This window comes from Myotis brandtii, unplaced genomic scaffold (genome assembly GCF_000412655.1).
Source record: "Myotis brandtii unplaced genomic scaffold, ASM41265v1 scaffold208, whole genome shotgun sequence".
Classification (NCBI taxonomy): Eukaryota; Metazoa; Chordata; class Mammalia; order Chiroptera; family Vespertilionidae; genus Myotis; species Myotis brandtii.
In genome coordinates this window covers 4,288,296-4,301,304 of record NW_005357764.1, presented here as the reverse complement: position 1 = coordinate 4,301,304, position 13,009 = coordinate 4,288,296, and the positions used below count along the sequence as shown (strand labels likewise).

General features: G+C 34.8%; 1 protein-coding gene across 3 annotated transcripts in view; it reads left to right on the top strand.

Annotated features, from left to right (window-relative positions):
• Positions 1–13,009, top strand: part of FNIP1 (folliculin interacting protein 1) — an 88,552-nt gene that overhangs the window by 24,623 nt on the left and 50,920 nt on the right. For all 3 annotated transcript variants that reach the window (XM_014539099.1, XM_014539098.1, XM_014539100.1), the window contains 4 exons: positions 2,916–3,050; positions 5,407–5,507; positions 5,777–5,851; positions 10,068–10,159. In XM_014539099.1, the coding sequence (XP_014394585.1) occupies positions 2,916–3,050; positions 5,407–5,507; positions 5,777–5,851; positions 10,068–10,159 (403 nt within the window). The remainder of the gene's footprint in view (positions 1–2,915; positions 3,051–5,406; positions 5,508–5,776; positions 5,852–10,067; positions 10,160–13,009) is intronic.

The window sequence follows — 13,009 nt, the reverse complement described above, 5'->3', positions numbered from 1 at the left end:
TTAAGTTCTTTATCCATTTTGAGTTTATTTTTGTGTATGGTATAAGTTGGTGGTCTAGTTTCATTTTTTTTGCATGTATCTGTCCAATTTTCCCAACGCCATTTATTGAAGAGACTGTCTTGACTCCATTGTATGTTCATGCCTTCTTTGTAAAATATTAATTGAGTGTAGTGGTTTGGGTCGATTTCTGGGATCTCTATTCTATTCCATTAGTCTACATGTCTGTTCATCTGCCAGTACCAGGCAGATTTGAGAATAGTGGCTTTGTAATACAGCTTAATATCTGGTTTTGAGATCCCACCTACTTTGTTCTTCTTTCTCAGGATTGCTGCAGCTATTCAGGGTCTTTTTTTATTCCAAATGAATTTTTGGAGAGTTTTTTCTAGATCTTTGAAATATGCCATTGGTATTTTAATATTATTACTTTTTAAAAATATATTTAAAGTATATATATATATTTATTTTGTTGTCTAATTTTTTGTTAAATGTCTCTTTTTCCACTTAGATTGTTAGTTCTATGAGGAAAAGGACTGGGTCTATTTTATTTTCTGTTCCCATATTATTACTTTTTAAAAATATATTTAAAGTATATATATATATTTATTTATTTGTCTAATTTTTTGTTAAATGTCTCTTTTTCCACTTAGATTGTTAGTTCTATGAGGAAAAGGACTGGGTCTATTTTATTCATTTCTGTTCCCTAATGCTCAGTACACATACTACTCAAATGCTTTTGTTAACAAATAAAATGGTAGTTTGTAATAGTGGATCTGTCAGGCCAACTGATTTTGACTCTAAGTTATATTACAGACTCACTAGCTCTTGTAATCTTGGTGAGTGACTTAACCTGGACTTCAGGTTTCTCATCAGTAAAATTGGGTTGTAATATCTACCATATTGAGTATTATAAAAAATATACTTAAGGTCTAGCATTTTATGGGTGATCAATAAGTAGCAAAGTTATTACGATGTGGCCAAGAATATCAATACTGAAAATACCAATATTTTTAGTGAGTTTTTAAATGAAATACTATAAATGAAAATATCTAGTGACGTTCCTGATTCCAGAGTAGGCATTCAGTTATGTTAGCCTTGACTTTAACTTCTTTCTAATAACATAACTACAAATCAGTAAGCATATGCTAGGTCTAGAGATTGTATAGGACACTTTATATATTTATTTCTGTATAAATATGTAATGAGAGACGCACAAACACATATATACCCCTTTAAGTATTACAAATAACTTGGTCATTAGGTAGGGTTTTTCTCCCAATTAAAGACATAAGGCTTAGAGAGGTCAAGTAACTTGTCCAAGGAACCAGGATTTAAATGTTATCTATTTAGTTTTAAAGCCCTTGTTTTTGTTTTACCACGCTCTCTCTTTACATTTTTGATTAGAGATTATTTGGAATTACCAGATGCTCTCTTTTACAATGCCATTGGTCTTCCAAAAATTGTGATGTCAGTCACATTACTTCTTCTTCTTTTTTTTTTTTTACTTTTTTCCCCCCTTTATTGATTAAGATATTACAAATGTGTCCTTATCCCCCCAATGTCCCCTCATCCCCCTTCTGAAAACCTTTCGAGGTCTGTTTTATGGAAGAGTGGACATTCTGGTAACTATGATAAAGCACTGGAATGCTTTTAGGAGTATCACAGACCTTGGTGAGGTGCAGCTTTGATGGTTCTGAGCAGTGAAAACTCAAGATCCTGTTGGAGAGGGAGAGGAGAAAAGAAAAAGAAATAGAAATAGAAATACATTCTTCTTCCATACTTGACTACAAAACCTTTTGATCCTAAAGTTAGATTTTATTAAAAATTCAATTGTTCAATACATTTTTATTTCAAAAGATTGAGTTTATATGTATGCACATATAGTGAAATATACAGCTCTCATTGACATGTTTTCTTCCACCTCTGCATCTCTTCCCAGAAGTATTTTTTCCATAAAATATGTTACTTATGGTCACCTTTAGTAGTTGTATTATGTTTGATTTAAAAAGTATTTTTAAATTTTTGGGGAAAATAATGTAGATATAGCTCACATACAAAAGACCTTTGCAGTTCTCAATAATTTTTAAGGGCATAAAGGGGTTTTGAGGCCAAATAATTTGAAAATTGCTATAGTATATTTGTTAAGTCACTAGTAATGAATTTGTCTAGCCCATAGTAATATAGAAAAATCCCCATCTATAATAATCTACAATAATAAAAGCATAATATGCAAATAGACCGAACAACCGAACAGCAGAATGACCCTCCAGATGATCATGCTATGACACCCACTGGCGCCAGGCCAGCCAAGGTGGGTGCGATGCGATTGGTTGGGGGCCTGGCCATTGCCCCATGATCTCCCTGCAGGGGGAGGCCCAGGCCACCGGCTGGCAGGGTGATTGACCAATCGGGGTTGGGGGAGGGGGCTCCATGATTGCCCCAAAGAGGGTGACCCAGGCCACTGGTTGGCAGGCTGCAGCGGGTTGGCGGGGCCTCCCTCTGCTGGGAGGAGGCATCCAGGAGCCCCGGCTGGGTGGGCAGGGCCGACCTCTTTTGGGGATTAATCGTGGGGCTCCTGGACTGTGAGAGGATACAGGCCAGGTTGAGGGACCCGCGCTCCTTCCCCCCAACCCCCCACCCTTGAGTGCTTGAATTTCGTGCACCCGGCTTCTAGTGATTTAATAATATTGTTGAGAAAAGTAAGATACAAACTCCACAAGTAATTATAGTTAATGACATAAAGAAAAGTAAACAGTATTGGAGAGAATACGGTAAAATGCAAATAGTCATTACATTAAGGTTATAGTATTTTGAATTATTTCATTTTTGGATTTGCAAAGGTTTTTGTGCTATAATTAGATTCATGTATGGTTAAAAATCAGTTAAAATATAAATGGGGATAATATCTATAATTTCAGAAACTCTGTAGTGATGCTCAAGTTAAAGTGTTTGGGAAATGCTGCCAACTGAAACCTGGAGGAGACAGTTCTTCTTCTTTGGATAGTTCTATTACTTCATCTTCTGATGTAAAAGAACAGTGTCCTAAGTACCAGGTAAGATCACTGATGTCATTTATTCATTCATAAATATTTTTGAGTACCTACAATATGTTGTGCACTATTCTAGGGACTGGGATATAACATGGACTAGTTTTACCCTACTGAAGCTTACCTTATAGTTGGGGAGGCAGATAATTAAACAAGTAAGTTTATGTACTTAGATAAATCTTAGGGTAGGGGAAGTACAGAGAACTATAGGCATAGGCAGCAGGGGTATTTTCTTTACCCTTTATTTTCCACTTCATCATTTTTTGGGCTACCAAAATAATTTCTTATTTTATATACTTTTTAATTATTAAAATATGAAAATAAATATAAAATAATTATACAGTTCAGCTATAGTATGAAATTAAAGTATGATTTGAAGTATACACAATTAGAAATGTGCATTTTTTATTTTTCAAAACTAATATGACACTTAAAAATACAGAATTTGCCCTAGCCGGTTTGGCTTAGTGGATAGAATGTCAGCCTGCAGACCAAAGGGTCCCAGGTTCGATTCTGGTCAAGGGTATGTACTTTGGTTGCAGATTCCTCCCCGGCCTGGGTCCTGGTTGGGACTTGTGCAGGAGGCAACCGATCAGTGTATTTCTATCACATAGATGTTTCTCTCTGTCTTCCCCTCTCTCTTCCACTCTCCGTAAAAATCAATGGAAAAATATCCTCGAGCGAGGATTAACAAACAGAATTAAACAAATAAGTAACTACATAGGAACTTCTCTATAAACTTGCTATATTTTACATAAGATCAGTATTTGGTATCATACTAAGCAAATGTGAATTTATTTGTGTCAGCCAAGCTTGCATGAATGAGTGACAAGTATTTTATATTTAGGGGTACCAAAATGGAATACTGGGCTTTTTAGTTTTTTGTAATTAGATAATTATGTTTGGATGGAAACTGGCCCTTATACCAAATCAATGTGACAGTATTATATGAAGAACTCTGAAGTTATTAAAGTTCAGATATTAGGAGGTACTACATAGTTCCTCCTGTCCTCCCATATTCCTTCTTCACCTTTAGCAGAATACCTTAACAATTTCCTAATAGTGCTGTGCTATAAATACATCTTCACATGTATGCTAATTTGGACATTTTCTAATTTGACCAGTTGTGCAAACTTGCCTTTCTGATATTATGCAGTTAAAAATGAATTTTAGCGAATGGATTCAGATTTTAGAAACCCTAAAGTAGTGAATGATTGTAAGAATTTTTTTAAAACTTCAAATTCTTGATTTTTCCACAATATAATGGTTTTAGTAAAATTTGTGAATAATCATCATTTATTGTATTATTTATGTCATCTTCCTCATTGTGTTATTATATAAATCAGTTAGGAATTGGGTTGGGACACCCTCTATAACAGCAATGTAAGCAAATTAAGGATTTTTTTCCTTACATGACAAGAAGTATGGTATATATGGGTTTCAAGATAACGAAGACTCCCTTATCTTTCTGCCTAGACAGAATTAATGTGTACTTGTTGCCTTGTTGTTCTAATATGGCATCTCCATCTACAGTGACTTCCATTTTTATCTCATTGACCAGGCCTGTAAGTGGATAGTTCTGAAAGCTGCTGCTCTAGCCATTAGTTTCACCCATTGAATATAGAAACCAACCTTAAATCTCCTATTTATAGAGGCAGCTCTGAAATGCAGGGCATGTGCTGCCCTGAAACAAATAGCACTTCAAAATATAAGGAATAGATATTTGATAGTTAATTAGTGATATTTGCCATAGTATCTAAATAATGACCAAATGGATGAGTTCAATTTTTAGCTTTTTTCTGACTCCTATGAAGACAGTTAAAGAAAAATGGAAAGAAATAAGTTTTTGATCAGTTCTTTGAAAACAAGACATTTTAATGTTTCAAATAAGTCCTTTTAAAAAAATAAAAAATAGACACAATTACCCCATTTATGAATGCCTATTTTGTAGGAGTGGTAAAAGTTATTCTACAAGTTCTGTGAATTCCAGTTTTTATAACTTCTCCTGGAGAAACATTGCATATGCATAAGATGTGGTTATTCATGCTCATTTGAGCATTATTTGTAATAGCAAAAATCTAGAAATGACCTAAATACCCATCAGTAAAGGGAGCTGACTTGATAAAGGTTGGTATTTTCATGCAGTAGAATGCTGTACAGCTCTTAAAAGAAATCCATGTATAGCGATATGGTTAGATCTATAAGACATTGTGAAATGAAGAAAATCAAGCTGCACAACAGCATAGAATCACTTAAAAACCATTATGTAGAACTATAGCAAAGAAATTTTTAATAAAAATATTTGAAATAGTCATAAGGTTTTAAATCTTACAATTTTATTAATGTTATGGTTATTGTTTAGGGTTCTCGGTGCTCTTCTGATGCCAATATGCTTGGAGAGATGATGTTTGGCTCAGTAGCAATGAGCTACAAAGGATCCACCTTAAAAATTCATCAGATCCGGTAAGGGATTTTCTAATTTTTTTCTTAATGAATCCATTTAGAATAGTTAATAGTTTTTAAGATAAATTAATTTTCATATAGTCTTCACTCAGATTGAGAATGTCATATTTCTCAATTTATAATTTTCTGTAGGTTTAATTCTGCTTCATGGCTGTTGTGACTGCTGTGAAATCTCTCTGAGTTATACATTTTTTATTTATAATACATTGAGAAGGTTCTTGTGTTCTAGTTTTGATCTCTCTCTGTTCCTCTCTTTTTTTTTCCCCTAGTTCCCCTCCACAGCTTATGCTTAGCAAAGTTTTTACTGCAAGGACTGGCAGCAGCATCTGTGGGAGTCTTAATACGTAAGTGGTTATGGATACAGGGAGAAATGAATTATTTAAGGTGTGCAGAATATGAAACTAACAGACTGCTCCCTTAAGTTTGAAAGTTTATGGAAACCAGATTTCCCCCCCAGCTATGACAGACATAAAACATTGTGTAAATTTAAGGTATATATGGTATTGATTTGATACATTTACATTGCAAAATGGTTACCATCATAGCACTAACACCTTTATCCTATCACATACTTGCATTTATTTTCTTGTGGTAAGGACATTCAAGATGTACTCTCCTAGCAACTTTTGAGTATATAATACAGTATTATTAGCTATAATCTGCATGCTTTACAAGGTGAGGCAAAAGTAGGTTTAATATAATTATTAGTATGGAAAATAATACACTAATAAATAAATAATAATACAAGAATAAACTCTGCTTCCCATACTCACAACTATAAACCAATTTTTGGCATACCCTGTAAATGTGGGTTTTTTCTTGGCTCTCAATTCCGTTCCATTGTTCTATGTGTCTATTTTTATGCTAGTACCATACTGTTGGTTACTGTAGCTTTGTAGTCTAGTTTGAAATTAGGAAGTGTGATGCTTGTAGCTGTGTTCCTCTCAAGATTGCTTTGGGTATTCAGGGTCTTTTGTGGCTCTATACAACTTTTTAAAAAATTTTTTTTTATTGATTTCAGAGAGAAAGGGAAAGGGAGAGAGGGATAAAAACATCAATGATGATAGAGAATCATTGATGGGCTGCCTCCTGCACACCCCCCATTGGAGATGGAACCCCACAACCCAGGCATGTGCCCTGACTGGGAATCGAATTGTGATGACTTCGTTCATGGGTTGATGCTCAACCACTGAGCCACACAGGCTAGGCTCTATGCAAATTTTAAGGTTTTTTAAAAATTTTATTTCTGTGAAAAATGCCACTGGAATTTTGTTAGGGGTTGCATTGAATCTATAGATGGCTTTGGATAATAGGGACATTTTAACAATGTTCATTCTTCTGATTCATGAACATGGGGTATTTTTCCATTTGTTTGTGTCATCTTCAGTTTCTTTCAACAAAGGCTTGTAGTTTTCATTGTAGAGATCATTTACCTCCTTTCTTAAATTTCTTCCTATTTGATTGTTTTTGATGCTATTGTTTTTGAAGCAGAGTGACTTTTCAAAGTGTTTATTTTATATTATTTTTTTCCATCACCATTTGTCCCCTCTATGCTCTCTTCCACCTCCACCCCTGCAATCATACAATCACCTCTCTCTTTCTTTCCAAATTAGTCTAGTGAAAGACTTGTCAACTTTGTGTATCTCTTCAGAAAACCAGCTCTTAGTTTTATTGATATTTTCTATTATTTTTCTGGTCTCTTTTATTTATTTCCCCTCTGATTTTCGTTAATAACAGGTGCTTGAATAACGTCATTTTGGTCAATGTTGTTTTACTATAGCATTGATGAGATTCTGTAAGAACTGAACTCTTGTTTCTATCAATTAGCCTGTGGTAAAATTGGTTTCATTGTAAATCCTTTTGCTTAAATAAAGTTGCAGAACTTATTGAAGTTAAGTGGATACTTACTGTGTTTCCTTACTTTTGATAACTTTTGGACATAATTTGTTATTTTCTAGTTCCTTGAGGTGTACAGTGAAATTGTTTATTTGAGATCTTTCTTGCTTTTTAATATAGACATTTTTTTTGCTATAAACTTTCCTCTTAGAACTGCTTTTGCAGCATCCCATGTTTTGATATGCATACTTTCATATTCATTTGTTTCAAGATATTTCTTGATATTCTTTTGTATTTCTTTTGTGATACATTGGTTGTTTAGGAGAATTTTTTAAAATCTCCACATATTTGTGAATTTTCCAGCTTTCATTCTATTTTTTATTTCCAGTTTTCATCTACTAAGGTCAGAAAAGATACTTGGTGTGATGCCAGTCTTCTAAAATTGGCTGAGACGTGTTTTGTGACTTATCATGTGACCTGTTCTGGAGAGTGTTTCGTGTGTGCTTGACAAGAACGTGTTTTCCACTGCTATTGAATGGAATATGCTGTATGTGTCTGTTAGTGCCATTTAGTCTAAAGCGTGGTTCAGGTCTGTATTTCTTGTTGGTTTTCTGTCTGGATCATCTATCCAGTATTGAGAGGTATTGAAATCCTCTATTGCATTGTTGTCTATTTCTTCCTTTGGATCTGATTGTATTTGCTTAATACGTTTAGATATTCTGATGTTATGATAGCTATATCTTCTTGATGAATTGACTCCTTTTTGTATGACCATCTTTGTTTCTTTTTACCGTTTTTTGGTAAACAAAAACGTTTTGTTTTGTTTGACATAAATACAGCTACCCCTGCTCTCTTTTGGTTTCCACTTGCATAGAATATCTTTTTCTACCCCACCACCTTGAGCCTATGTGTGTCCCTACAGCTGAAGTGAATCTCTTGTAGGCAGCATATTATTGGGTCTTGTTTTTTTAACCCATCCAGCCACTCTGTGTTTGGAGGCCAGATTGCTTCCTCATTTGAGTTTAGTTGAAGAACAGGAAATGTGATTTCTCTTTCTCTAATTTGCTTGGAGCTATATCTGGAAGTAAAATGTTGAATGCATTTCCATGTTACGTTGATATGCTGATTTTCCATTTTGCAGTGCATGTGGAGGTTGTGCTCTTCAGTTTTTAGATCCCCCTGCACGTTAACCCTGCAATTAGGAGTGACCTAGGCCAGCCATATGGTGGGGCACAAGGATATTACAAGTTATTATTACCAAGATTAGAATAGTGAAGCTGATCTATTATATAAAAAGCCTGTGGTTGTCATGCCGTAACGTCCGATCAGCAGGAGGCTGCGTGCGTGGGGTGGGCGGGGCTGTGTGTGGCGAGGTACGCACAGGTGGGCGGGGACTTGACTGGAGGTGCGGGTAGGTTTCTGGGTCCCGCCGGGCGGTGGGCGGGTTTCTGGGTGTCGCCTCCTGTGGCGGTGGCGGCCGCGGGACTCTTTCTGGGTCCTGCTGAGCCGCAGGACTCTGGGTCATGGGTCTCATGCGATTTCGTGCGCTGGGCCCTTAGTATTAGGATAATGGGCTACATGCCAGAACCTATTAATGAAGGACTAGGGCTAGCACGAAGTGGTAGTGGACCCCAGGGAGGGATTTTGCAGGTTCCAGATCAGAAACCATCGGGGCACCCAAAGTCAAAAGCAGCAAGAGATAGCCAGAAGCCAACTCTGAACGAGGGACATTCTTAAGAGCTTCTATTTATTGTCAATACTTTAAAAAGACTTAACTTTTAGGAAAGAAAGGGAAAGATTTTTTTTTATACTATCATTAGAGGCCCGGTGCATGAAATTCATGCATGGGTAGGGTCTCTAGGCCTGACCAGTGATCAGGGCCGATGGGGGCCTTCCAGCTGCCAGCTGAGGCCTTCCTTCATTCTTCGCCGCCCCCTGGTGGTCAGCGCATGTCATAGCGAGCAGTAGAACTCCCGAGGGGACATTTTGCATATTAGCCTTTTATATATAGAGAGAGATGGATGCCAAAGGTACTAATTTTTAAGAGTTTAATACTAAAGTAGAAATTAGAGATCCTACATTGTCATGACTGACTTTAACTCTAATTCCCTCAGTTCCTATATATTTTCTAAGTTCTAATTGATATTTCTTAAAATACCAAAGAACAATACTTTGAATTAAATGCATAAAGTGATTTTATTTTTGTTGTTTGAATAATTTACTAAAAGAAGTAATATAGGCCGTTTATAATATGTGGACTAGAGATACTTTTTGGATATTTGGTTGATTCTCTTTTTTCATTTTCTTTTTTAATCCTGACAGAAGTTTAGAAAATATTTTCAGGGTCAAAATGTGAGAGGAAAGATTGTAATTTAAATTGGGTCAGCAATATTTTTCTCTAAAGGTCCAGATAGTAAATATTTTTGTTTTTGTGAGCCAGATAGTATGTTGTAATTTCTCAGCTCTGCAATTGTAGCATTAAAACAGCCATATGCAATGCATAAATGAATGGATGTGGCTGTGTTCCATTAAAACTTTATTTACAAAATCAGGCAGCAGGCTGGAATTAACCTTAGGATGATTAAAATTATTAGTTTGTTTCTAGTACTAATAGGGAAATTTAAAAAACTGTTACACACTAAAATTTCATTGGGATATTCAAGGAAGGGCCATTAGGAGCATATAATGAATTTGGAGTTTATATTTTTTTCTTCTTCCCTTTAGGTTGCAAGATAGTCTTGAATTCATCAATCAGGACAACAGTACATTAAAGGCTGACAGTAACACAGTTATTAATGGATTACTTGGAAATATAGGTAAATAAGTGGTTCCTTTGGTTTTGTAAGTTTTAAAAATGTGAACAGTATAACAGGGATATGTAGTTTTTTCTTGTTAATGTAGATCTTTTATAAGACCAAAGAGTTTCAAATACTAGAAGTGGAAAAGGCTTTTAAATTATAAGTATATATTATATCTTTATTATTTGGAAAATATAATTTTCATATATTTGAGCATAATGTTTATTTTGTATCTATCAAACTTGTTTTTAAGTTTGATGTATCTTTGAAAAACCATCTGAGGAAATCTGGTATTAATTATATTTTCTCCTTTCTCTCTTCCCTAACAATAAAAGTTAATTTTGAATGGTACTCATTTTGACCTGTAATTCAGATGAGAAGATATTCAAAGTTGATGTTCCTTAAAAGATTTATTGGAGTAGCAACTTATTTAATAATTTGGTTAGTTGATTGTTATAATTATTTAAGTTAAACATTGCAAAGTGACAAATTGTTTCTAACATTTCTAGTCACTTGCTTTAGCCTAGAAAACAACTAAATTGCTGCTGACCCTATTTCCAGTGAATAGAGAACTGCAGTGTGTCAGAGTAGACAGCAGTTAGAGTAGAATGAATATTTCTCTCTTCCCTGTTTAGTGATAATTTTTATTTATAATTAATTTAAATAAATATGTATTAGTTATATGAATTGGTAGAAAATATTTTTTTCTTCCAACTTGAACAGTATAACATTCTATAATTCATTCAAATGAGCAACCATTTATTAAGCACCCACTGTGGGATATAGTGTCAGGCATGCACTTCACAAAGTGTGTATATTTTATAGAAAAAAAGTTCTGCTTTTTCCTAATTTGATTATTTCTTTGGCTTTAACAAAGTAAAGATGTGACAAGGAAATGATTGAATCTTTTTCTTTATAATTGACACTTTTCAAAGCTCAAAGGGCTTATTAAAAGCTATATATTTTACTAATACAAATTCATTATCACTAGTATAAAGGTAATTATACTAAATACAATAGGTGCTAGATATACTCATCTTCTCTGTTATAGAATAGGAAATTTATTTAACAGAGTACAGACTTTAAATGTTGAACAGCTTTTATTTGTATATTCTGACTGTGAATCAAGAATATTTGAGCAGCATTTCTTATTTTCTTTATATTTCCCATTAATTAACAAATACTTATCAAGTACTATTTTATGCCAAGCACTCTGCTAGGCCATGAGGATATAGTAGTAAACCAGACATAGTTTCTACCTCAGTGGATTTACAGTTCGTGGGAGTCAGCATCAAATGCGCTGTAAGGTAATATAAGATAGTATGGATTGCATTAAGCAACAGGAAGGCTTTTGGTGGCGTATGTAAACAGTTTCAGAATTGAGGAGAGACTCAGAAGTTAGTCTCTTTTCCAAGATATAAGCAGTGGTTCTCAAATTTTTGGTCTTGGGATCCTTTTAAACACTTAGAAATTATTGAGGACCACAGAGAATTTTTGTTTATATTGGTCACATTTGTTGATATATATTGTGTTAGAAACTAAAACAGAAAATTTCAAAATATTTATTTAGTAATTCATTAAAAAATAATACTAATAACCGTTTTCATGTTAATGTAAATAACATGTTTTTAAATAACTATTTTCCAAGACAAAAATAATTGAGTTAGAAGAGTGGCATTGTTTTACATTTTTGTAAATCTTCTAAATGTCTGACTTACTAGAAGACACCTAGATTCTCATATCTGCTTCTGTATTCAGTCTCTTGTGATATGTTGATTTGGTTGAAGTGCATTAAAAAAATCCAGTCTCAAAAAAAAAACATGTAGTTGGAATGGGAAGTACTCACCAACCCTCTGAAAGTGTTCCAGGGACTTCCTAGGGGCCTTTAGACCACATTTTAAGAACTATGGAACTATAGGATTAGATATATGGTGAGAAGGTAGAAGAGTTTTGACTGTGTTTAAATGTTGATGGAAAAGGAGAATGAGATTAGAGATAAAGGTGATATTTGGCCAAATAAGATTTTTGAAGGTCCTGGCTGATTTAGAAAAGTTAGTTTTGGAAGGGAGGTAAGGAAGGACCTCTCAGGATTTTTCACTGAATAAGTCCCTAGCACATAGTAAGGTTTGAATAATGTTACCTATTATTACTGCTCAGGCATGAAGGGGGCAAGAATAGGTGAGAATTTGATTAAGTTTGGAGGTAGGTTGGTAGGAAAAGATGAGTTCTCATCTGGTGCATTCTGTGTGTGCCTACATACATATGCGTCTCATATGACTGTAGGAGACAGTCGTATGCTGAGACTAAGGAAGAGGCAGGCAGGGGAGGAGTTTAAAGAGAGCAGATACATTTTGAAGGGAGAACTGAAGAAAGCTGAACAATGAAACATGAAAGAATTGTTGCATATGTACTATAATTGTAGAAATTTTTGTTATAGAAAAATATCTGTTAGCAATTTGAAAGATACATTTGTCACTTTTTAGATAGAAAGTTCCCTATTCTATCCTAGGTAAATCTCCTGGGTGACTATTTAGGCCATCTTGATTAAGAGTAACAGGTGCCCTGTCCTACGAAACTGGAGGTCACAGTTCGATTCCCAGTCAGGGCACATACCCGGATTGCGGGATCGATCCCCAGTGTGGGGCGTGCAGGAGGCAGGATCAGTGATCCTCTCTCATCATTGATGTTTCTGTCTCTTTCTCCCTCTCCCTTCCTTTCTGAAATCAATAAGAAAATATATTTTTTAAAAAGAGTAACTTAACAGGTAACCCAGCTGCTTGCTTCCAGGCTGTAAATGTTGCTCTTTTTGGGTCTTTTAGACTATAATTTTCTCTCGGTCAAGTCTGTAGTTGCCAAGGTCTTTGAACA